Genomic DNA, 25005 nt, shown 5'->3' on the forward strand with positions numbered 1-25005 from the left:
AATGGGTGCCAGAATGAGAGTTCAAACAACTGATAAGAACACGACAATAATCCACAAGAAGTGTCCATCATTAAGGCATTTAACTTTAAACCACTTTGAGCTGTTTTAAAACATTGTCACTTGTAAATAATGCTTGAGCTGTGCATGTTTCTCCCCTGATTCAGACAAAACTACTTTTTCACTGGAGAATGAAATGGACTTTTATTTTAGCCTGAAACAGTATTAAGGTAAAAACGTCTTAATGATGGATTTGTTTCTTGCAAACACGCAACTTTTCACTTCACAAGATATTTACTGATGGACTGGAGTCATGCAGATTACTTGTGGATCATTGTGATGCTTTTTATCAGCTGTTTGGACTCTTATTCTGACGGCACCCATTCACCGCAAAAGGATCCATTGGTGAGCAGGTGATGTAATGCTAAATTTCTCCAAATCTGTTCAGATGAAGAACAGATGAATTAATTTTCAACCAATTTTCATTTAAAAGTGACTTATTCCTTTAAACCTATACATCACAGACTTGCTACATTGTTAGATTCACAGAAAAAAAGACCTTTTTAAATAACGAAGACCACTTGAAAGGGAAAGCGTAAAATCACCTGGTATAAACACTTACCATCTTTATCTAAAAGTAATAGAAGCATGTTGTAAGACAACAGCTGACCTTGAAGTAAATGTTAAACATTGGTTTCATCAATTATTGATCCACACTAATTAAATAAATTGTTGGATGTTCAGGGTCGCTCAGTAGGAATCACAATGGTGCAACAGTCATATTCAGAATCAAGAACACCCACACCCTCACCTCAAATCTCAACCCTGAACAAGCATGCATCCAAAAGAGGATTCGCTATTCATCAACATCTCACTTATGCTAAGCGAATTCACAGAGAACCCACTCCAAAAGCCAATTAACCCGCACATTCATGCAATCAGTGACAGCTATACAGATCCTACACCTTGGGCGAGAATGAAATCTGTAATGAAGTCTTACCCGGTCAAACACTCACTGGCTGTTGTGAGTGTAATAGCCCATTTAACAGAGAATTGGTCCGGCTTAGTGTCAGTAAACTTTGACTTCAATCTCATTGTTCTCACATCATATTTGAACAACACCGTTATTCCACGCTGAGTAGTGTGAGGTGGGATTTGGGAGGGATGAGTGAGGTTTAAATCTTTTAAAGAGTTTGATAGTCACCGCACAAAATCAAACACGCCAAGGCCCATCTCATTCCAGACATCGTTTTGCAGAATGATGTTGCCTAGAAAGAGAAAGTGAGACACAGATGAAAAGAGAACAATTATTGGTTGGTTGCCGGCAGAATCGGCAGATGCTCATCATGTCATATCTTGGCAAACATCATTTCATTTCTCAAAATGGCACGATATCATTACCTCTGTCCTCCTCTCTGACACAAACGCATGAGCGCTGATTTTAAGTAATAGATGTGTTTGTTTAGTGCGTGAGATCAAGGAGGAAGCGAAAGAGTGGTATAGTCCCACACCCATCATCCTCCTGCCATGACGTGCTGATTGATGAATGAAACACAAATCACTCCATCTGAAAAAAAGAAAGACAGCGTGAGAGACAGAGACATGCTGTCAACCAAATACAACCTACAAATCTTCAATTTCTTGCATCTAAGATCTTAAAGGCATAGTACACTCAAAATACTCATTTTTTTCTTCTTCTTCTCTTTCTTTCAAACAATGAAAGTCAATGGTGTCCAGTGTTTTGGACCCCAATGCCTTTCACTGTTTTGTTGTACAAAAACAAGTATCCTCAGTTGTGTTACAGAAAGAAAGTAAGTTACACCGGTTTGACATGAGCCCGAGTAAAGGATAACAGAATATTAATTTTTAGGTGAATTATGGCGTTAAAGCTATATGTATGCCTACTATTTATTATTCTCTCTGAAATATTTGTTTCTTGTTAGTCAGTTTGTGTCATTCTGCCACAAAGTGAACCTTGGGGGCTTGCTTTGAGTAGTGTGAGGGTTCGTTTGTGGATAAAAAAAAAAAAAGGATTTAAAATATTTGCATTTATAATGACTTTTGTCCAGGGCGGTGATGTATATAAATCATTGCTCATCCAGGAAACCATGTTTTCCTCTTGTTCTGTCTCTCTGTGGTCCCTAAATGTAAGATAATAAAAACAATTCCAACTCGGATCAATATTTCATGTCCATTTATTTATTTATTTATTTGATAAATAGCAATGTAATAGGTGGTATAGTAATTAAGGCATAGGCTACACCCCCAAAAATCCTTTTGGGTTTATATCAGTCAGGGTTTATTTAATGACTATCTGACTGTTGATTATTCATTACATATTTTCAGCAGATCACAATCCTAGATGGATTACTTTTGAAAGAAAAATCTCATTATTTCCATCAATGAGTTCCTCTATCTGTGTCTCTCTTAAAACTGTAGCTAATCATCTCCACGCTGCAAGAGTTACAGTGTTAATCATAAATGCTTATTTTACAGCTCCTCAAAATTACTTTCGCATTATAGCTTCTTACACATCTCCTTATAGCCCGGATAATCATCTCCAGCAGCATGACGGGGGGACATCAGAAGATTTAACAGACCGCTTGGAGGCGCTGTTGTTTGTTGAAATTCATCTGATGTCGAGAAACCGATGCATGTGAGTTTTCTAATGTGAGGCCAATCTCGAATTATAAAGGGCAACAAACAAACACCTTTCAGGTAAATAGAAGCTTTTTTGTAATACTACAATCTTTGTTGAGAGTTTCCTCTCAAAATCACTGAGAGAAAAGCACTGTCGGTTGTTTAGAACTGTCAGGGAATTAGACCATAACGCAAATCAGTAGCCTACAATATTATAACATGCATTATTCATTAAATTTGCCCTTGAGATGACAATTAAAACACATAATAATAGGCTATCCGTCTTGTCCCTGAAATCTCTTCTCACACAGACCGGTAGGTCGCTGCGTTTCCGCTAGAGGGCGTATAGTGCACACAGAAGAGACGTACAGCGCGAGAGCTTTCAACTCGTTGCGACACGAAGAGAACTTGGTAACCGCGTGACAAGAGCTTAACAGCACCCACACATTACCGTCTTAATAACGGAGGAAAGGAAGGGAGAGCATTCCGAATGAGAGTTTGTTTCTTGATATCAAACAATCAGTTTAGCCTGTCGCAGGCATATACAGCAGGCTTGAAAAAGAGATAAAACGGAAGGAAAGACGGAGAGAGATAAATCTTGTTACTGTTATTGAGGCTCGCTGGTAAACAATCAGATGACAGAATCTCATTAGATGCAAACGGACCGGCGCAGAAGCCACACTGGAAAAATTTTACATTTTCGTTTAAAAGCCTGCCTTCTTTGCAGGAAAAGAAGTGATTACGGGATGGTGTTTTGTCATTAAATTGTGTAGTTAATTCCAGTATACCCACCAATTTGAGCTATTAAAATCTGTTTGTTACTACAAAGTGTACTGATGATAACCCTAGTGCTATAATGGAAGGCCACGTCACTCAAAGACGGCTTGTAACCAATAATAAAAAAGACAAAGCGCAACAGTGTTACAATAACACTAAACAGCATCTCAGGGCGCTTAAATAATGCAATAAACACTAACTATATAACAAAGGTAGCTTATAAAGATGGTATTTGGCCAACAGTTATAATGAGATTCATACTTTATACTTAAAAGCATTTAATTTAGTGTATATATATATATATACACACACACACACACACACACACTTATGTAAATATAATTCATATCCTATACCACCTAAAATATTTTACTATATTTTATTCTAATAACACATGTAGCCTATTTTACCTACAAGTTTTTCACTGAAGCATTTTTACCACCCCCCCCCCCCCACCCCCGCCGACACACACTGAAATTACTATTTATTTATTTTTTTTACAGATTCCTCCACATACACGCGCTCGTGAACTGCATACTAAAGAGTACACTTTCCGTGCTTCAGATTCAAAACATTCCAATGTCATCATTAAGAATTTGCTTCTTAAATAAGTATCACATTCATCATATTGCTAACTACAGCCATATATTACACACGCGCGCGCGCGCGCACTTACATTTCTTATAATGACAAATGAATTGGAAAGGACTAGAAACTGACAGATAAAAAGGATTTCTGTCCACTGTGAATCGCGTTCTCCAGTGCTAATATTTACCTTGAATGCGACTGTTTGACTTTATAAGACATGTAAATCAATTCTCATTCTCCGTTTAAAGAGAGCTGGAGTGGGGATGTGAGGGCGCGTTGAGGAGGGAGGGAGCGTCTGATTGACGCTCACTGGGTCGAATCGGCTGAAGCAGCGCTGGCAGTCCGGGCCGTCCATTGGCTGCTGGTGGCAAGAGCTCTGCGCAAAACAACGCACTGATGCTCACTCTCCTTGCAGAATTCGGGAAGAGGGGACCTACGGATTTCTAAGCATCCCGCAGATATTATGGACTATTAGACAACTATATGTAGAAAATTGTTATTTGTCTGCAATAGCTCGCGTTCAGGATTTAATTTGAATTTGATTTCCCCACTCACTAAGCAAAAGAGTTTTGGAAAGATTTTGTTTCTCAGTAATAAGGATCGGGGCATCTGTAGGTTCTGCAATGTCTTGCTGTGACGCACGGACTACTAAATTCTGCTCTCCTTGAGACAGCATTAGATCAAATGGCTATAGATCTTGCGCATATGGCGACATGGTTTCCGGCTGACACGGGAGCTTTCTTGTTCGTTTGGGAAGTTGCACAGCGCATATGTTTTCTTGGACCAAAGCGATGGGTAATTCCTAAGCTGTGACTGGAGAAGAAACGGTGTCAAGACAGAGAGAGGGGATAAAGAGGAGTGCACTTGTTGTTTGGAGATGATTTTGATATTTCTCTTTTTCTCTATCTTGGATGGAGGGTTATCGCAGCTGCACTTCTCGGTACCGGAGGAGCAGGAGCGCGGGACGGTTGTGGGAAATATCGCCGAAGATCTGGGGCTGGACATCACCAAACTTTCCGCGCGCCGTTTCCAGACCGTGCCTAGCTCGCGCACGCCGTACCTGGAGGTCAACTTGGAGAACGGAGCGCTGGTGGTGAACGAGCGCATCGACAGAGAGCAGATATGTCGTCAGACCGTCCCGTGCCTCCTGCACCTCGAAGTGTTTTTGGAGAACCCACTCGAGCTGTTCCGCGTCGAGATCGAGGTCATGGATATTAACGACAATCCGCCGAGTTTCCCAGAGACTGACATCACCGTGGAGATCACCGAGAGCGCCACACCGGGCACCCGCTTCCCGGTGGAGAACGCCTTCGACCCTGACGTGGGGACTAATGCCTTGAACACATACGCCATCACCACTAACAACTACTTTTATTTGGACGTACAGACGCAAGGCGACGGCAACCGCTTCGCGGAGCTCGTGCTGGATAAACCCTTGGACCGAGAGCAGCAGGCGGTGCACAGGTACGTGCTCACCGCCGTGGACGGAGGGCAGCCGCAGAAGACCGGCACCGCACTACTAGTGGTTAAAGTGCTGGACTCCAACGACAACGCGCCCACATTCGATCAATCCGTTTACTCTGTGAGCTTGCGCGAGAACTCCCCAGTTGGCACGCTCGTTATTCAGCTCAACGCCACTGATATGGACGAGGGCCAGAACGGAGAGATTGTTTACTCTCTAAGTAGTCACAATCCTCCGCGCATTCGGGATCTGTTTAACATCGACTCACGTACCGGGAGGATTGAAGTGACCGGAGAGGTGGATTACGAGGAGAGCAGCACGCATCAGATCTACGTGCAGGCTAAAGACATGGGACCGAACGCCGTGCCCGCGCACTGCAAAGTTCTGGTCAAACTCATCGACGTGAACGACAACACGCCTGAGATTAGTTTCAGCACGGTCACGGAGTCGGTAAGTGAGCAGGCTGTCCCGGGCACGGTGATCGCTCTGCTGAGCGTCACGGACCGTGACTCCGGCGAGAACGGACAGATGACCTGCGAGCTGCACGGCGAGGTACCGTTCAAACTCAAGTCGTCTTTCAAAAACTATTACACGATCGTCACGGACGGTCCGCTGGACCGCGAGAAAGCGGAGTCTTACACGCTCACGGTGGTCGCCAAAGACAAGGGGGTGCCGTCTCTCTCCACAAGCAAGTCCATCAAAGTGCACGTCTCGGATGAAAACGACAACGCGCCGAGATTCATGCAGTCGGTTTACGACGTGTACGTGACGGAGAATAACGTCCCGGGCGCTTACATATACGCGGTGAGCGCCGTGGACCCTGATGTTGGACAGAACGCCTATGTAACTTACTCCATATTGGAGTGCGATATACAGGGTATGTCCATCTTAACCTACGTGTCAATCAACTCTGAGAACGGCTACTTGTACGCGCTGCGCTCTTTTGATTACGAGCAAATAAAAGAGTTCAGTTTTATGGTGCACGCCAAAGACTCCGGCGCGCCCGAGTTAACGGCCAACGCCACCGTTAATGTCATCATAGTGGACCAGAACGACAACGCACCCTCTATAATCGCACCTCTGGGCAAAAACGGCACCGCGAGGGAACATTTGCCCCGCTCAGCCGAGCCGGGATACCTGGTGACCCGTATTGTGGCCACGGATGCGGATGACGGTGAGAACGCGCGCCTGTCGTACAGCATCCTCCGAGGAAACGAGTTCGGGATGTTCCGGATGGACTGGAGAACCGGTGAGCTACGCACCGCGCGCCGGGTATCCAGCAAACGGGACCCGCCGCACCCGTACGACCTGTTGATCGAGGTGCGCGACCACGGGCAGCCACCGCTCTCGTCCTCTGCGAGCATCAACGTAATGCTGGTGGACAGCATAGTGGAGGGCCGGAGCGGCGACCGGGGGTCGGTCAAGTCCAAAGAGGGCTCGCTGGACCTCACGCTCATCCTCATCATCGCCCTCGGCTCCGTGTCCTTCATCTTCCTCCTCGCAATGATCGTGCTGGCGGTGCGCTGTCAGAAGGACAAGAAACTGAACATCTACACGTGCATGGCCGGAGACTCGTGCTGTCAGTGCTGCAGTCGCCAAGCGCGCGGGCGAAAGAAGAAGCTCAGTAAATCGGACATCATGCTCGTCCAGAGCACTAACGTGGCCAGTACCGCACAGGTGCCGGTGGAGGAGTCAGGCAGCTTCGGCTCGCATCACCAGAACCAGAACTACTGCTACCAGGTGTGCCTGACTCCGGAGTCCGCCAAAACCGACCTGATGTTCCTTAAACCGTGCAGCCCATCCCGGAGCACAGACACAGAGCACAACCCTTGCGGGGCAATCGTTACCGGATATGCGGATCAGCAACCAGATATAATCTCAAACGGGAGCATTTTATCCAGCGAGGTAAAAACACATTTTATTACCTACCAGGGCAACACTTCATCTTAATTCAGTATGGAATGCTTACACCATTAGCAAGCAATTGCCACATTAACATTACCATATTAAATCTTAAGATTTGTTTTAATCACTTCATATAGCTTTGTACTTTAATATATTCATATAAAAATGAAAAAAAGACTGCTAAGGCGTTAAGCAGTATAAATCATGTATATATACACACACACACACACACACATACACAAATGCAGTTTGTTTTCAGCCTTAGTGTTTCAATTTATTGCTATATTGAGAGTGTTAAAGTTTTAAGTGAAATCAAAAACTCAAACTGAGAATCAAAATTGAGTAGAAATGACAGAAATTCTTATGAGAAGTTCAGTGGATGGAATCATCTTTCTGTACATACCCTATATGCACCTTAAGAGGCTATTCAGTGGTGATCTTTCAGCTTCCTGTGTTTGTAATGTCAGATTGTAATCATCTGCTTGCTTATGACTCACATAGTGCTTTTAAAGGTAGCTTGGGGCTGTGGTGCTATTTTCAGGCGCTTTAATTACACTAAAGCACTTCAGGGTCAGGATGCAACCACATATTCAAGATTGGATGAAAACCAAATTTAAACATTTCAGAATCAATCAATGAAAATCCTATATCAATTGACCAATAATAGGAATATATGGGGGATGTGAATGTTGAGGGTGGTTACAAGCTGGTATAACATTTCTGCTCTGATACTAGCATCTTCCTTTTTGCCTCCGAGGCAAGCCATGTTTTCTTAAGTGAGCCCCACATCTGACAAGGTCTGCCTTACTATCCCCTGGCACTCTCTGAAAGGGTGTAGCCCTGGAGTCAAGTCTGAGGAGGGAGGGGGGAGTGTATTGGACGAGGGTTTAAGTATGCTAAGCACACAGTCGCTGGGTATCAGTGGAACAAAGGCGGTTCTATGGTTGATGTGCTCTAGTGCATGGACAGAGCAGAACAGAGGCTTGACCAGTGTTTTAATGACAAATGCAGAATATCAAATGATCTCGCTCATCATCATCATTATTATTATTACTATTTATTATTGTTGTTGCTGTCTTTTAGACCAAGCACCAGAGAACTGAGCTCAGCTACCTGGTGGATAGGCCCCGTCGTGTTAACAGGTGAGATTACTGAGTAATACAATGTATACACACACATGCATTGCATTTTCATGTTTTATGGAGAATTTCCATAGACATAATGATTTTTATACTGTACAGACTTTATATTCTATCCTAAACCTAACCCTCACAGAAAATGTCTGCCTTTTTACATTATATACTTTTTAAAAACATTTATTAATTTATCTTTTTATAAATTATTTACATTATCTTTATAGTGTTTTTACAAATGGAGATTTTGGGAGATTTAGTTCACTTCTGGGTACAAACTGGTTAAGTAGGTACACACACATTTACTTACAGTAGCTATATAAATGTGAACATTCCATAGACTCTTATGTCTTATACACATCTTTCTGTATTTTTTACAATTAACCAAAAAAAAACTCCCAAAAAAACGTTATTGTTATATACCATTTTTACAAATGAGGACGTCGCCAAAAGGGGACAGATTTTTTGTCATATTTAGCTCACTTCTAGTTATAAAATTGTCTCCAAAATACGTTTAAATAGAATAAACTCCTCACTGAGACAAAGAAAGAGAAGTATAAATGATGTGGTGCCTAGCCAAAATTACTAAATCTGACTCAGCATTGCACGTCATCGTAATGTTTGATACTACACAGCACAAGTCTGATACAGAATTTGATATTGAATTTAATCAGCAGTCTAAACTATGCCAAAAGTGTTAAATAACCAAAACAATCAATATTTCTAATGGGAAAAAGCAGTACAAAGCTCCAATTACCAAATGAGTACTAAACCATAAAATGTCCCTTATAGTTCAGCGTTTCAAGAGGCAGATATCGTCAGCTCTAAAGACAGCGGACATGGAGATAGTGAGCAGGGAGACAGCGACCATGATGCCACCAACCGGGGCCACACAGCAGGTGAGTTGATTACGAGTTTCTCACCTACTGTCGACCTCATGCTAGACTTGAAAGAAGCATAGAGGGGTGAAAGGCCCCTGGGGAATGAACTCTGAGGAGAAACATAGGCAGCGATAGACACTGGGAAATTGTTCGTATCTTGGTTTTGAAAGCAACGCGACAAGCCTTCAACCGATTCCAGCAGTGGATCAATATAGGGACTGCGTGGAAATTATACATCTGTCAACAGAGCTAAATGGATTTCAGTCAATGCCGCGAAGGAGTCTGGCTTGTCTGATGGACAGGCTTTCTGAAGCATTTAATGAGTATTTGAAAGCTTCCACGGTAACGAATCCAAACAGCTGCCCACCACCCCACCTACACCCCCCAAACACAATTATTTTTCCATTCATATTAAATGCCAATAGCGTTTGAGTCAAGCACGACGAAATGGCAATCGTTCGTTGGAGACAAATTTTATTTTATTTTGTGTATTCTTTATTTATTTATATTCAATTTGATTAGCTTTTTTGACTTTCAAGTTCTATATTTCATTGCTCCCTGTTTATTGATCAAGGTGGAGCCTTACGGTTTCGACTGGATAAGGCTTTGACCTTTCTCTCCAAAGAATCATGACATTCAGCCTTCGGTTTGGCAAACAGTTAGATGACGGGTTGCCAGATATTACGTATGCGCCACGCACAATGGAATACAAATTCTTGAAAAGAGCACGGATTCACAGTTTAGGTAACTACAGTATGAAAAAACTTCACAAGGCCTTTCTGGGAGGGAAAAAAAATAGCAGAAGGAGAAAGGCTGGAATGCAGAGGGATTGAGATTTTTTTTGAAAACTTATTAGAGCATCAAAGAGGTAAAATGAGAAGATGTGTGTGTGTCCTTTCCTTCCCTGCTCTCCTCTGGGTGTGTGTTGGCAAGCTCGCAGTTCCTGCATTCCCATTTCAGTGCCTGTCTCCGCATAGCCAATTATCACAGCAAGGTTAAGATGAAGGCCTGGGACACTGACAGGGGTAGAACCACTGCATTAACAACCACTTACATACACACACACTTGCTATCTCCTTCACACATCCCTACCTCACCTCCTTTTGTTCTTACAGCATCAATTTGGAGATATCAGACTAAATTAAGAGAATCCCGGCCAAAGGATAGAAGATAAAGACAAAGCAGCGTTTTAACCCTCATGTTTTGTAATGCACTCTACTGCTATAATAGAGATCCCAGTGATGAAACTCTGGTTATTTTCACCTTTCAAAACACATGAAAATTAGAATAAAAGGTGTATGTTCTGATGTAAGTAATGTGACATTTTAATGAAACATTTTAAAATAGTTGAAATTTTCTTCATAATTTTTGTAAGATTAGAAAGCCTTATATTTTAAAGTAATGTCTGTTGAGCTATTAAATGGCCCTTGGGGTCTCTCAGATGAGCATGAGGGTCAAGCTAGAAGAGCTGGGGTCAGAGAAAGGCCATTTTCCATGATTTAGACTGTTACATCTGCATTTGTTTGCAAAGAGACAGAGGCGTGACAAATTGCACAATTAGATTAACACGAGTGAGCGATAGATTGATGATTATCTATAAACGAGGGATGTGTGGTGATGACGTTAATCAAATCACTCCTGTCGCTGTAATTTAATGCTTTCAGATCCCAATCAGGCAACTCCATTTGCTCTGAAAGCATACACTCACACACACATACACACAGTTTATAGCTATAGTGAAGGCTAATGCTGGGGGAATAATTTAAAATTATGAATGGCTTGTAGCTACAGTTTCTAAGTAGTTCAACTAGTCAAGCTATCCTCTGGAAAAGGTAAATAAATAATAAGGTATTATCAGGGTGCAATATCTTTTTAAGTGTATATCAGATGATATAATTTATTTAGCAATTTATACAATAAAGATCTCAAAGTACAATTAAAATACAAAACAGCATACATTATTTTCTCATACAGTCGAAAATATAGTCATAATACCATTTATCTGTATTGTGTACCATCTACACAAAATAGAAAATACCATGCAACAACTAAAATGAATCAGAGAATATTTTAACTGATTCATTTATCCATCTAAACAGCTGTTTGCTCTTTGGATTATTGCTTCAGCTCGCTCAGTATGAAGTTCTGTGTTCAATACAATGTGACAAAAGCAGTCATGCAGTGTTTTGTCACACTACACTACTACTCATTAGAAAAAAGAAAACTTGCTACCATAAAAGATACATAATTAAGTAATTTCACATTACTGAAAAATAGTAAAGTTAGTAGAGTCACTCCCCAAGACTGGCAAAAGCAGTGACAATGTAGGTGAGTTCAATGGCTAGAAGTTGATTTTGAATTAAAACCCACCCTGATTGTTCTTCAAAACAAATTTACCAAAGTTTCCTCCCAACCCTATAGCAAAAACTCTCATCCTCAGCATGTGAGCTCAGGTCTTTGGTCAGCCCGACGACAGGTGTTCTGAAGGGAAATTCTGCTGATCAGGGCTTTGGCAGTGTTTTTCCTTTTCGTTCTGATACTTTTGCACACCATTGATAAAAGATGTGATGAGGTCTCCAGAAGAGAAAATGCAAGAGAAGCGGAAAGACACAAAAATAACACGAACACAGTGGGATGCGGAGCACTTCCTGATGGAGAACAGCTTAGTTAGTCAGTGTGTTTGTACTCAACGCAGCATCTCTTTTTCTCTAGATATCTGCAGCCCCAGAGTCCAGCATCTAGTCAGATCATTAATGTTTTCAATAAAGCTCCCAGCCGCCCTGAGGATATCTAATATCTAATCGAATACAGGTCTGCAATTATAGGATTTCATTGGCAATTACGTAGATATTTTTATTTCTTTATTTACTTATTGGCCATGAAGTGCAGGTGTTAATCTATGGCATACAACCTGCTACACTAGTCTTTGCGAGGATGTATTGTATTGCAGAATAATGGAATGGACCGTGCAAATGCAGTTTGCTGAACCATATCGCTGTTAGATTTTAAACGCAATTATTCTGACAGCTCAAATTTGTCTTGACAGCTACAAAAATCATAAAATCCTTGAGGTGCACTGCTTGCAATGCATAATGGATGCTGCATTGTCATGTTCTTTTATCCAAAGAGCACTAATGCTGAACTATCATCCCAAATTTCAGCATTTAACTCAAATTGAACCATTTAATGCCTGCATTCAAACTTTGTTTTCTAGATAATTTCAACCTTAATCCTCATTCGAATAGGACTTGTTTTCCCCGAGGATGGTCATTTTGTGTTTCACAGACATACTTTGTGATTTAAATCCCATCCAAATTGAAAATGTCTGTTTTTCTTCCACAACCATTGCTGTTAACTTAGGGTCCTCTGAGAAATCTAATCCAGTTTGTATAGAAGCAGCTGTGATTGCAATATATTACTTTTTCAGAATGTTTCTCTTTATTTTGTACCTTTAGTAATGATTTAGATTCACAATTCCATCATAAATATGCTTTTAACAGGTTGTACAGTAAATGAGAGTAAAAGCTACAGAAATCTCAATCCTGTTCAAATCAATACATTAAATCAAAGATGATTTGGGCAAGTATTTGTAACAGTATTTAAAACTTAAAAATACCTTTCAATTTGTTGCTTCGGTGTGCCAACATTTGCATATATATTCGCCATCACCCTGCAGTCTCCAAGAATTTGGATTCCGTTCTGCTAACCAGGATTCAAATCTATGTCAGGATATTATTCTACCAGTCACTAGCATTTCCTTCAGAACATGCCAATCCGGTAGTTTTCTTTTTCACAAAGCCTACAAAAGCAGACCTCAGTCAGATGAAATTATCTAAGGTCCTACATGTTCTACATGAGTCTCTGCGTGTGACTGTGATATCGATGTGAACATCATGCTGTGAGCTTCTGTCTGCTCGCTCGGTGGGGATATTTAAAGAACGCTGCTCTAATTACATTGAGTTTGATTGTATGCAGTCAGGTTTATCTGTGTACTTAATATTGATGAAGTCACAAAGGCCTTGAATGTCTGCTTTAACGAGATTTACGCCACTGTGTATATCCACATATCTCTGTCCATATATATCACCCTGCTATAATGGTGAAATAACAAAGTGGACAGGTTGTGGAAGTGATCTATGGATTTAACAACACATCTGAGCAGAGATGTGAGCTAAATGTGGGTTCAGATGTTTCGTCTGTAAGATTAGAAGTACTGAGGTGCGCGAAGGAAAGAAGAATCACATAAGAAATCTCTTTAACTTTGCTTATCCCTGACAGCAATGATACAGAGAGCAAATGGAGACTTTTGCTTAAGCTTCTCAGATCTCTCCTGAGAAAAATACGCTAGTAATCTCACATATGCCTCCTCTAGAGTTTCATAAGAGATCTCAGCAATGTCAAAAACTGTACCAAGACACCAAAGTCAGCAATCAAAAAAACAGAGATTTCAAGATGAACTAAAGTATCTTCATTTTATAGCTCTTTGTTAACTGTTAAGTTTTGATACTTAAAAAAGAGCAACTTATTTGCAATGAAAGAGTAGGGTTGGTGTATCATGTCCTACGTTTAGTGTGCATTTATGCCTGGAGGGTAAATAACTTGATAGGCACAATCCGGAAGGACATCACCAATTATCTTGCATTTTCTGTGCTGTCCAGTAAATGAAAGAGCCATTGCAAACAAGCTGCTTACTTTTTGCACAACATAACCAGACACTTTGATCACTAAATAATACTTCATCATCTATTGAGAGTCCCCTATAGCAATACTAATAAGCTCCATACTATGGGTCAGAGTAGCACTTTATGCATATATCTGCAGGTCCCAAAGCCACGCTAATAACATGCTTCCTGGTCACCTATGCAAATCATTACAACAGTTCTGCAATAATAAATCATTATTCCCTTGTGTGTTCATTTTGGCATCAATACACACAAACACGCACACACTCATAATGTGGTCAGCTTTATCAGAAGGGCGGATTTGTCCTTTGATCTCACTCAGAAGAGCTTCTGCCACGAGGAATTAGAGATTAGAGATTGGCCTGACATGCATCCACCCCCTCCCTCTCCTCCTCTGTTGGCCTTTGTCTTTACCTTTGTATCAAATTTCCCATATCAGCCTACAGACTGTTTCATCCTCACCTCTTTTTTTTTTTAAATTCCCTTCAAATTTCCTCTTTTAAATTGGTCTTCCTCATTGTACCTGTTCTGACCTTGTGAATCACTGTGCTCCTACTTCTTATATGGGTCATTCCTTTTATGGAACTCTGTAAATAAAAAAAAAGAATATACTTGTATTTTTAGAAGGAATTTAAGAAGCATATAGAAGACATACACACTGGTCAGGCCTAGGCACTTTTGTCAGATATAATTTGATTATTTATTACACAGCAGGATTGAAAGTCAGCCCTATCAGTGAGGGACTGAGAGTATTTTAATAAAAGAATATAGGGTATTTTAAACTAAAATAAGCTGATTAAATGGCACAAAACATCACATAATTCATCAATTGATTTTCTAATACTTGAAGAAGTTTGTGCTGCTGCTATCCAAAAATGAAGATAATATTTGTAACATCCAGGGTCTTTGTAATGGACTTTATGAACAAGTGCTTCCACATATATCCTCAGTAGCCACCGCAACTTCCAGTGCAGTGCAGCATATGGAATGTGTAAGAAACATTAAGCACAAAATTAAATCTCGAGGAAGTGTCATGTGACAGGACGTAGCAACATTGATACAATCCAGGTGGTATTTAAAGCTGCTGGATCTCATAACTAAAATGGTATGTTTCAATATAAAATATCACATTTCAAAATATGAAAGTCATGTAGCACTACGATTTTAGCGCATGTCACTTAAAACTAAAAACCAAATTAGCAGGATAGAATGTGATATTGTGTAAACGGACAAAAACTACAAAATAATTGACAAGTGATTACCAGTTAAAACAATGTTCCTATTAAGCATTAGTGCAGAACACCTAATGACATAGTAATAACTTATTTAATTGTGGTATAATGATAAAAGAGCTAATATGATTTCTGTCATTAATAAAAAATTAGGAGTTTAATATTTCATGTAATATATTAAGACAGGGCTTGCAGGTGCTGAATAATAGATCATACCATACCATACCATATTATGCTGCTCACCTTGACTGTGATTTTGCCCTCGATCATGTTTGGTTGGTCCTGGAACTACAGTTTTGTCAAATAAACACAGCCCAAACCCCATCCAAATTCAAACCTATGTCCAGGTTTATGCTTGATGCATCTGCACACCATTAGTGATATCAATGAGTGCTTGAAATTTAATATGCAGCAAACCAAACTTGAGGGAAGGCTGGCTGAGCAGATAGACCAGTGTTGGACTTTTTCAGGCCTTTTTTTGACTTCAAATAATTTTAAAAGCACAATGTTTCTGACTACACTGTGAAATGTCCTGTTACAGTTTGTCTGTTCACTTGTTCATTATAAAGAGCATTTATATACATAGTTTACTGAATAAAAATAATACTCTTTAGCAGAGAATTGTGCAATGTAGTGCACATGAGGTATAAATGCTGTGACGTGCACATGCATCTGTGATGGTTAATGCCGGCTCAAATGCATCATCAAACAAGGCTCAACTCTGATCCCTACTCCTACCTTTTCTCCTAGTCCAAACTTCCAAATCCCTAACCTTTGTTTTGAAGCTTAGCACACATTTTACTAGTGCTGTTCCTAGTCAGTACATTAAGATCCACAGTTAAGATACCTAACCATTAACTACCCCAAAAATCAGAGGGAAATTATACAAAGTTGTTAACGATGCTGCTAGCACAGGTACATGGGGTGGACTCAAAACTGCATCTCCCTCATGAGCACCTAACGGGGGAAAAGGATTTTACAAGATGGCAGTTTTAATGTGAACTGTATGAAAAATGTAAGATTTTTTGAAAAAAAAAAAATATATATATAGCAGGTCAACTCTTTAACATAAACATTAGTGGGGCACAAGCAGACCATACGAAAAAGTACAAATTAACATATATAAAATTCATATGAATTAACCACCAATTTGCCAAAACGTAATTACAAATTTCTGTACAAACATTTATGATTTTCTTAAAAAAAGTAAGCATGAAGGTTCACCCCATTTATTATTGTAACTGGGACATAAGCAAAATGTACAAATGAGAGTGTATGAATTCATACGAATTAGCCACAAATTCACCAATTAGTTACGAATTGCTGTACAAAATTTTATGCTTTTTAAAAAAAAAAGGAAGCATGAAAGTCCACCTCTATTAATAATTGTAACTGAATGAGATTGTACGAATTCATAAGAATTAGGCTCAAACGTAAATAGTTATGAATTTCCATGGGATTGTGATGTCGAGCACATAACCACTGAGCCTTAACTGCTATTTCTGTATTAATGGGGTCATCTTCTCCATCCAAATTCTGAATCGGTCTTCAAGCTCCCTGTATCACTGAACCTCATGCTGGGGTTGAATCCAGAGGCCTTTATTAGAGTTCAGTGTGACGCCACGCTGCTCTCTGCCCCTCTCTTTCATTTATTTCCCTTTCAAGCTCCCCTCTCGTTCTCTTCCTCTGAAACCGGCTAATTATCATGCTCTGTGTAGTCATTAGTCAGAAAGCAAGAGCGTGTATGCGTGAGCCTGTGTGTTTGGAGGACGGTTTCTCCCAGTGTTGTTAGTTTTGGTTGCGTTGCCTAGTGTTTGTACGAAGGACTTGAGAGACCGGAGGATGAGACACGGTGAAATTAACAGCATGAAAACATCACAGCAAATTCGTTTAATATAATATCGGTAGGTGGGACGGACGGGGAGAGGCAGAGAGGGAGAAACAAAGGTCTGGAGAGTTCACTGCTTTGTGTATATAACTATCCGTCTTTCAATGGGCCGCCTTCCAGTCAATTACCATGTTTTGCTGAAGCCTGACAATGACTGCAGTTGATTATAAAACGAGTAAAAAGCTCGCAATCTGTCTGGTTAAATAATCATCTCCATTCAAATATGAATAATTTCAGACTCCGCGCTCTGGATAATTCATAGTAATTTTTCCTTTGTGTTACTGTTGACATCGGATTGTTATGCAGAAGAGCAGCAGATAAAGTGAAAGCAGAAGATCTCGGTGCGAGGAAGCATGTAGCCTCCATAAAACATATTTTTTGCTAAATAGATCTCGGAACATGGACAGACGGACGTTGACTCTCCCACGCACATGCTAATTTAATTCATTTTAGACCATTTTGCATGGTCTTTTTTGCTTTTATATCAAAGATATTCTGAAACATTACAAAAACAGGGTTGCGAGCGGTGTTTACACGTATAAAACTCACCGGCATGTTGCTAGGGTGTTTGTTAGGGAGCTGTTTAGATGTTTTGGGTGAAAGATCATAATCATAATCGCCAATATATTCTGGTCCCTAGATATGGCTCAAATCTCTGTTTAAATGTAAATCTGTGGGATTTTTTGTTTTCACCATTTTATGGTCCAACAGTCCAAAAATTGTGTGTCCAAGTACTCATTTTAATAACAAAGAAAAGTAATACTATAATCCCTTAGTTTAAAGGAAATGTTCACCCAAAAATTCTAATTCTGTCATCATTTACTCACCTAAATGCCATTTAGATTCTGTGACTTACATTTTTCTAAACAAAAAAGAAAAGAAAAGAAAACTATTTTTATATTTTTTGTTCATTTCATGGATCGATCCCTTTCTATTGACAGAACAAATAAAGCCATACAGGTTTGGAACGATGTTTACATGAGTAAATAATGACAGAAATTTAATTTAATTTTTATCTATACTACAAATTTTCATTTCATTTTGAACTATACTTTTAAAGATAATAAATATAGTAACACCATTAGTTCTACATGATCTTTGAGTAACATTCCCTCTCATCTTTCCTCTGTCTTTCACAGGAGCTGATCTTTTTTCCAACTGCACTGAAGAGTGCAAGGCTCTGGGTCACTCCGACCGTTGCTGGATGCCCTCCTTCATGCCTGGCGACAGTCGCCAGGGCGCCGATTACCGTAGCAACCTACACGTCCCGGGAATGGATGCGGTGCCGGACACTGAGGTACAGGAGAGCGTGGTTCTGGGCGATGCGTGCAATCGGGCCGATGATAGATCATTCTCCACGTTTGGCAAAGACAAGTCACACCACGGCACGCTCACACGCCACGAGCTACACACACTCTTACCAAGCGCCCGAGCGCCTTACAAACCCAACTATATGTGTGAGTACTCGCTCAAAATGTACGATTTCTGAAACCCCCCAGATCTGATCCACTGCCGTCATCTCTTTTCTAAATCTAAGCCATGGCTCTGTTTATATAGAACTATTTATATTTCTAAAAAACTATGTAATCCCATTTCTCAAAACACCCTTTCTTGACCTATTCTCTTACTTTCCAATTTGTTTTCCCCTTTCCTTCAAAAGCAAAATGACAAAAACCAAAAACAATAAATGTATAATATATGGACATATCAATAAAGAACTTTTTTGAGTGAACGTGTGGAGTTGTGTCCAACATTTTGTCCTCTCCCTGCCCTCTAAATTCTCCCCAAAGCATCTGAAGACACAAATTTGGCTCATGAATGATGAATTTGCAACTAATTTGTCATCCAAACCTACATAACACATACTTTGTGCTGTGACTTTTCCTTAAGCTGAAATCTATCTTCATCACAATCATGTAAGACACATGGTTTGTGTATACAACATGTCTATATCTCATCACATGGTTCTGCATCTCCAATAATCACAATTTAGCACATTTTCCGCCATCATGTAGCATGCTTATGCCATAATAAACAAAAAACGCCTGGCATGCCATATAGAACGGCAGTCATTATTTTCCAGCTTTCATTTGCACCTTATAAAATCCCACATTATCTACCTGTTTTTCATCCATGTCTGTTCTAATCACATATGTCACAGCTCTACTGTAATCACACTTGTGACAGTCATAGCACCCTGCCTCCTCGCCTCTGATTATAGCATGCAAACAGTGGTAATGTACACTCACAGCCGCTGACACATCCAGCACTTTGTTACTGTATGTGCTTTAATGCATTATAACTATTACTGCACTAAAGCGAGGACAAGTGTACACTGTGTACACTGTGTGCTCTCCTGTGGGCAGAGACTAAGTGTGCATGTGCATGTGTTTGTATTCTTTGAGACGTGGATATGACGAACCTTATATCCACAAGCCCCGCCTCTAGGCTATTTGCGTAACTGCATCTTTCTTTTTATAACTGGGAATTTTGGGTTACACTCTCATAAGAAAATCTCAATACTGACGTTTATCAGCAACCACCAAAATGTCACTCTGGAAATGATTTTTTTTTACGGTGTTTCAAAGGGTTCTGTAAAGCCTTGATTAGTTTTTGATGTCAGATATGGCTTTTGATATTATTTGATCAGATTTTATTACATACAATTATTAATAAAATGTTAATAAAAATCTAAAATTGTATTTCATAAACTTAAATACAATTTTACATGATAGTAAATTTGATCATAATTAAATGAAAATTAAATTAAATGTAGATGAAATATTGAAGTTACTATTACATTTTATATGCTATATACTTCACGTTTGGCCATTTTGACCCAGATAGGATTTTCTTTTTCCTGAAAATGCTAGCCAATATTTTTTTGCACAAAACTTACGGACTTTGCTCACATAGTGTATAACAATTTCCCAATTTTTTTTTTTTTTTTGGCACATTTTTTTTTCCCTACTTTGTTTCACCTGTAGTGTTCCCAGTCAAAAATAGCAGGCCTTTTAATAACTTATAAATCTCTTGTTATGCTATATTATTTCCAAATACTGGATTCAGTCTTCTTCATTAACTTGTTTCCTTTCAATTAGCTTAATTATTCTGAGTTTATGCATCTCAGTTTTTGAGTGAATACTGCCAAAATTAACCACAAATCATTCTTTTTTTCTTTCAAAAACAGCATAAGCCCAGATCAATGAGACCTGGGAACAATCAGTTCCAAAAATAAATACAAAACCAGTGATAACAAAGAAAACAAGTTGACAAAAAAGAAAAAAAGAATCCAAGATTTGGTGAATATATAGCATATTAAAAGATTTATAAGCTATTTTTAGAAGCGATTTTGACCGGTAACACCAAATTAGGTAAAGAATTCTCAACACAGCACAAGTGATATAAAACACATTTTATGTGCTATATTTGACTGAACAATCTCACTCTCAATTGTCTGAACTATGAGTGATGTTTTTGTGGTGCATGGATAAATGCAGCTATACAGCGATGCTTTTCCTTGTGAGATCGGACTCAGTTTGGGAAAATAAATGTTTGGAATGTTTGGATTTTAACAATTCATGTGTTCTCCTGTTCTTTGCCCTATAGCACGCAAAAGGATTTCCTAGCACCTTCCGCGTGGACATTCCTGAAAAAGCGTGAGTTTGCACAATAACGCAACCGGCCAAAAGCATCAAGGGTTTCTTTTTTTAAACTTCCCTTCGTTTCTTTTTTTTTATTGAACTCAATCACGGACGGATCTGGTTGTTCCCAGCTCTGTCAGATGTCTGAAACAGATTAAATCAGATGCGATCTGATGACGTAAGGACCCTGAGAATTCTCAGCAGGACTGAGAAACCTCGCCAAATCTCCTCTGAAAAACTGGATGAGAAGAGGGAAGAACAGAGGGAGAAAGCTCAAAAAGAGGATTAGGAGTGATGGAGAGACAAAAGGAGAAAAATGGATAATCAATGGATACGGTTGTTTCCTCACTCTCTCCGCTCTATGATCAACGTGTCTCTGTTTACAGTCCACTGTAAACTATACCAACTGTCTGAGCCCTTTACCCGTTTCAAAACACACACACACACACGCATACACACTGTACAAAAGTACTGTACAAAGAGCAGCCCAAACTATGTGCATTATAAACTCAACTATCCGTTTTAGACTTGACTGTTTTCTATAGTCGTTTATTTTTTTCTTCTTAATCAGTGTGGTCAAGTGTTCTTCTGAAGTTACTATCTTTAGAAAAAGCGTGTATGCGTGGGACAAACAGATGGAAAAAGTAAAAAAAAAAAAAAAAAAAAAAAAATGAAAAAAAAAAAGATTCTGTCCTCTCATTGGCCTACAGATACTTCATCTGACATAGTGGTTATCTTCACCTGTGCAAGTGTGTACTGTTCTCTTTTAAAGCTTCAAATAACTATAAACCTACATATATATATATATATAAACACATATATATATATAATATATAAATATACTTTTTTCTGAACCTGTGTAGCCCATTGGATAGTTTCCTAAACACCATATTGCCATAAACCAATACAAAGTGCTGAAAAGACTTGCATTAAAATTGGGGCTTCGAATTGTGTGGCCTCTCTGTCTATAAGTGCAGAATTATTTCATGCTGTAGTCATTTGACATAATTCTTTCTCAAATGCACACAGATTACATACAATATACAGGTGAGACCGGGACTAGTTGTTAAATCTGTGTAAGTTTTAACTACAAAAACACTTTTGAACATTTACATGGTTAATTATCGCGCACGTCAAAATATATAGTTCATGATATATACAGAACAGACATTGAACTTTTGTGACAACATGCCCTACATACTGGTAACATACAAAATGTTTTTGTTTTCGCAATTTGCCCAAATATAAGTGTGACAACCAACTTGCTGAAGAACAAATTACTTATGTGTTGTTTTACTGTATTTACTTGTTTCCTCAACAGTTTTTTATTTTATTTTAATAAAAAATGCTATTAGAATTTTAATTTGGAGGACAGAATTTACAAAAATGTTCTAGGAATGAAACTAGGTGTCTGGAACCCACATATATGTTCACTGTTAACGAAAAAATGTTTTTGTGATTAGACTCAAAACTTAGTAACTGAGATCCAGTCTTTTGTGACAACTCACCCGGTCTCCTGTCTCTCTACATATAACACACATTAGATCACAGGCTCACAGTTTCATTCAAAGCAATCCAGAATATCTTTTTCTTCTTGGCCTGAAATGATAAGCACAAGTATGAAAGACTTTGATTGCGAATGTTTATTCAATCCTGCCACACTAACTGTGATTAGAGAGCTGTTTTGAACACTTCTCTGGCCTTTTCTCCAGTGTTCCTGATTGGCCATTAGGAGAAAAAACAAAAAAGAAAAAAACACCCATGCAGTTTTATGCCATGGATAAAATCAACATGTAAAAAACAAGGCTTTGAATTGAAAACTCCTGCATGACTACTCAGCAACAGAAAAAACATCAATCACTTTATTTACTAAGAGGACAAATATGGCAGAAATTACTTTTCTCTTGCACAAACAGACACAATGAGTCTTCACAATAACAGAATGACAGCTTTTAAGTAAAGATGAGGTCTCCATTTAGACCAGTATCCCTGTGGAGTTTAGTAAAGGTTTGTTTTGATTTATCTATTTTACACTATAGTACACACACACACACACACACACATGTATATATATATATATATATATGTACACATACACACATTCACACACACTCTACCAATCAAAAGTTTGGAATCAGTACGATTTATTTCTTTTTATTTCTTTATTTTTTAAAGAAGTCTCTGTTAAGCAGCCTTTACTCCAGTCTTTAGTGTTGCATGATCCTTCAGTAATCATTCTAATGCAAATTCAGCTCTGCCATCATAGGAATAAATTACATTTTAAAATATATTATAATAGAAAACAGTTATTTTCAATTGTAATAATATTTCACTATATATATATATATATATATATATATATATATATATATATTTTTTATAATATCAGACTGAAAGATCCAAAAAAGGTATCTGTTCTCTCAGAACATGTCTATGTTGTTTGGGGTTGCTATTATATCCTGAAGGGTCTCTGAACACACCATTGTCATTTTGAGAATGTAATGGTGACCAGTTGAAAACCGCTGGGTTCACTTTCAAAATTCTCCAAATACCAAGAACAAGATATCTGCTTTCTCTCAAGTCATACGACAGCCGAGAGGGTTGGGCAGGTTAAAGAGGGGGTCGGAACCATGAAATGTCAGACAGACACAGCACCCAGATAAAAACGAGGTCAAGAGATATCAGCGAAAGACTAAATGACCACAGACAAAGACATGCTATCAGCCAATCTGCCCCCTCCTCTGGGCCCGACTATCTCACACAGACACTGCCAGAGCTGGGGAAGATCATCCCAACAAGTAAGTGATTGTAAGAGGTCGGGCTCCTCTTATCTCCTTTCATTCTGGAGTTCATCACAAGACACACCACTAACCAGAAAGACTATCTTCAGTGTGAAAGCATGTGATGGAGAGAGAGGGGGAGGAATGTGAATGAGTGCAAAAAGCAAGCAAACATGAGCACACAAGAGGGATGAGGTTCACATTTGGCCTGTGAAATGTCCCATTTTCCTCTTTCTCCCCCACTTTATTGTCTATTAAAGTCAAAAGGTCCTCAAAAAGGTCATCAGTAAACACAAGCTATGGAGAACCATGTTTTTTTTTCTCAGCAAACAGAGCATTCTGTGGCATGATCACTTTACACTTTTTTTAATTACATGTCGAAGAAAACTTATACCAGTTAGAAATGTGATTTCTAAGAATTTCTTATTTTTTGGTAAAAATTTTCACTACTGTTTATCCCTATAACTGTGAGGTAACTGTACACTGTGGTTCAAAAGCTTGGGGTATTTTTTAAAATAAATTATTATTTTTTTCAGCAAGAATGCATTAAAGAATGCACTAAAGTGATCAAAATTAAAGTCATGTAAAGACATTTATAATGTTACAAAAAGGAAGAAAATACATGCTGTTCTTTGAAGCTTTCTACTCATCAAATGAACGAATAAATGATTGAAACAAACAAATAAATATATTAATAGTTTTCCATAAAAAATTAAGCAGCACAACTATTTTCAACATTGATAATAATTAGAAATGTTTCACGTTCAAGCATTAAATGAGCATATTAGCATGATTTCTGAGGAATTTCATCTTTGCCATCACAGGCATAAGTTATATATATAATATTAAAATTCATAAAATACATTTTTATTTGTAATAATATTTCAGAATATTATTATTTTACTGTATTTTTGGACAAATAAATGCAGCCATGTTGAGCATTAAATAATGCTTCCACATAAAAAAGCACAAAGTTTTAAATAGTTCAATCTCTTATTCATTTTATCAGTGTTTTTTTCTTTCTCCGTATGTCTCTGTATCTGTTTCTCGCTATTTTTAAATTCTTATCTTAGTAAGTAATGGTGACACACAAATGGCAGTGTTTTTTGAGAATGACCAGCCACCAGCAGCAGCAACTTTCCTAATACTCAATGCTTGTCTAAGTATATAGACACAAACACAAGACAAAGCAACTCGCAGACATGCACACACCTAAACAGCTAGCAGATATTCAGAAAATACAAACACAAATGCCCTGTGGCAAAGATTGATGTATTCAGCATTTAATGGTACAATCCCTAACAAGTATGAGTCACATAAACTCGACCCTGTTTTATTCTCCATTACAAACTTATTGACAGAAATGCAATGGTTTGTTACACAGGATCTCACATCA

At 38.9% G+C, this 25005-nt stretch overlaps 1 protein-coding gene across 3 annotated transcripts; it reads left to right on the top strand.

Annotated features, from left to right (window-relative positions):
• The first annotated feature begins 4400 nt into the window (after positions 1-4400).
• LOC306872118 (protocadherin-10-like) lies at positions 4401-21468 on the top strand. 3 transcript variants are annotated; one of them, XM_079420524.1, is made up of 6 exons: positions 4405-7369; positions 8453-8511; positions 9295-9401; positions 18325-18482; positions 20795-20844; positions 20961-21468. In XM_079420524.1, exons 1-6 carry the CDS (start codon positions 4880-4882, stop codon positions 21001-21003), a joined length of 2907 nt encoding a protein of 968 aa, XP_079276650.1. In that variant the 5' UTR covers positions 4405-4879; the 3' UTR covers positions 21004-21468. The 3 variants fall into 3 exon arrangements, with proteins under 3 accessions (XP_079276648.1, XP_079276650.1, XP_079276649.1); XM_079420523.1 differs by having other exon boundaries at positions 4760-7369; positions 18325-18642; positions 20961-21016; XM_079420522.1 differs by lacking the exons at positions 20795-20844; positions 20961-21468 and having other exon boundaries at positions 4401-7369; positions 18325-18915.
• The last annotated feature ends 3537 nt before the right edge of the window (positions 21469-25005 follow it).

This window comes from Barbus barbus, assembly GCF_936440315.1.
Source record: "Barbus barbus genome assembly, chromosome: 7".
NCBI lineage: Eukaryota > Metazoa > Chordata > Actinopteri > Cypriniformes > Cyprinidae > Barbus > Barbus barbus.

Bases quoted from the DNA above. Each gene is read 5' to 3' on its own strand.
- LOC306872118 (XM_079420522.1), top strand. From the start codon at position 4,880: ATGATTTTGATATTTCTCTTTTTCTCTATCTTGGATGGAGGGTTATCG. The intron at 7,370-8,452 runs GTAAAAACACAT...GCTGTCTTTTAG, and splicing joins GGAGCATTTTATCCAGCGAG to ACCAAGCACCAGAGAACTGA. The intron at 8,512-9,294 runs GTGAGATTACTG...TGTCCCTTATAG, and splicing joins AGGCCCCGTCGTGTTAACAG to TTCAGCGTTTCAAGAGGCAG.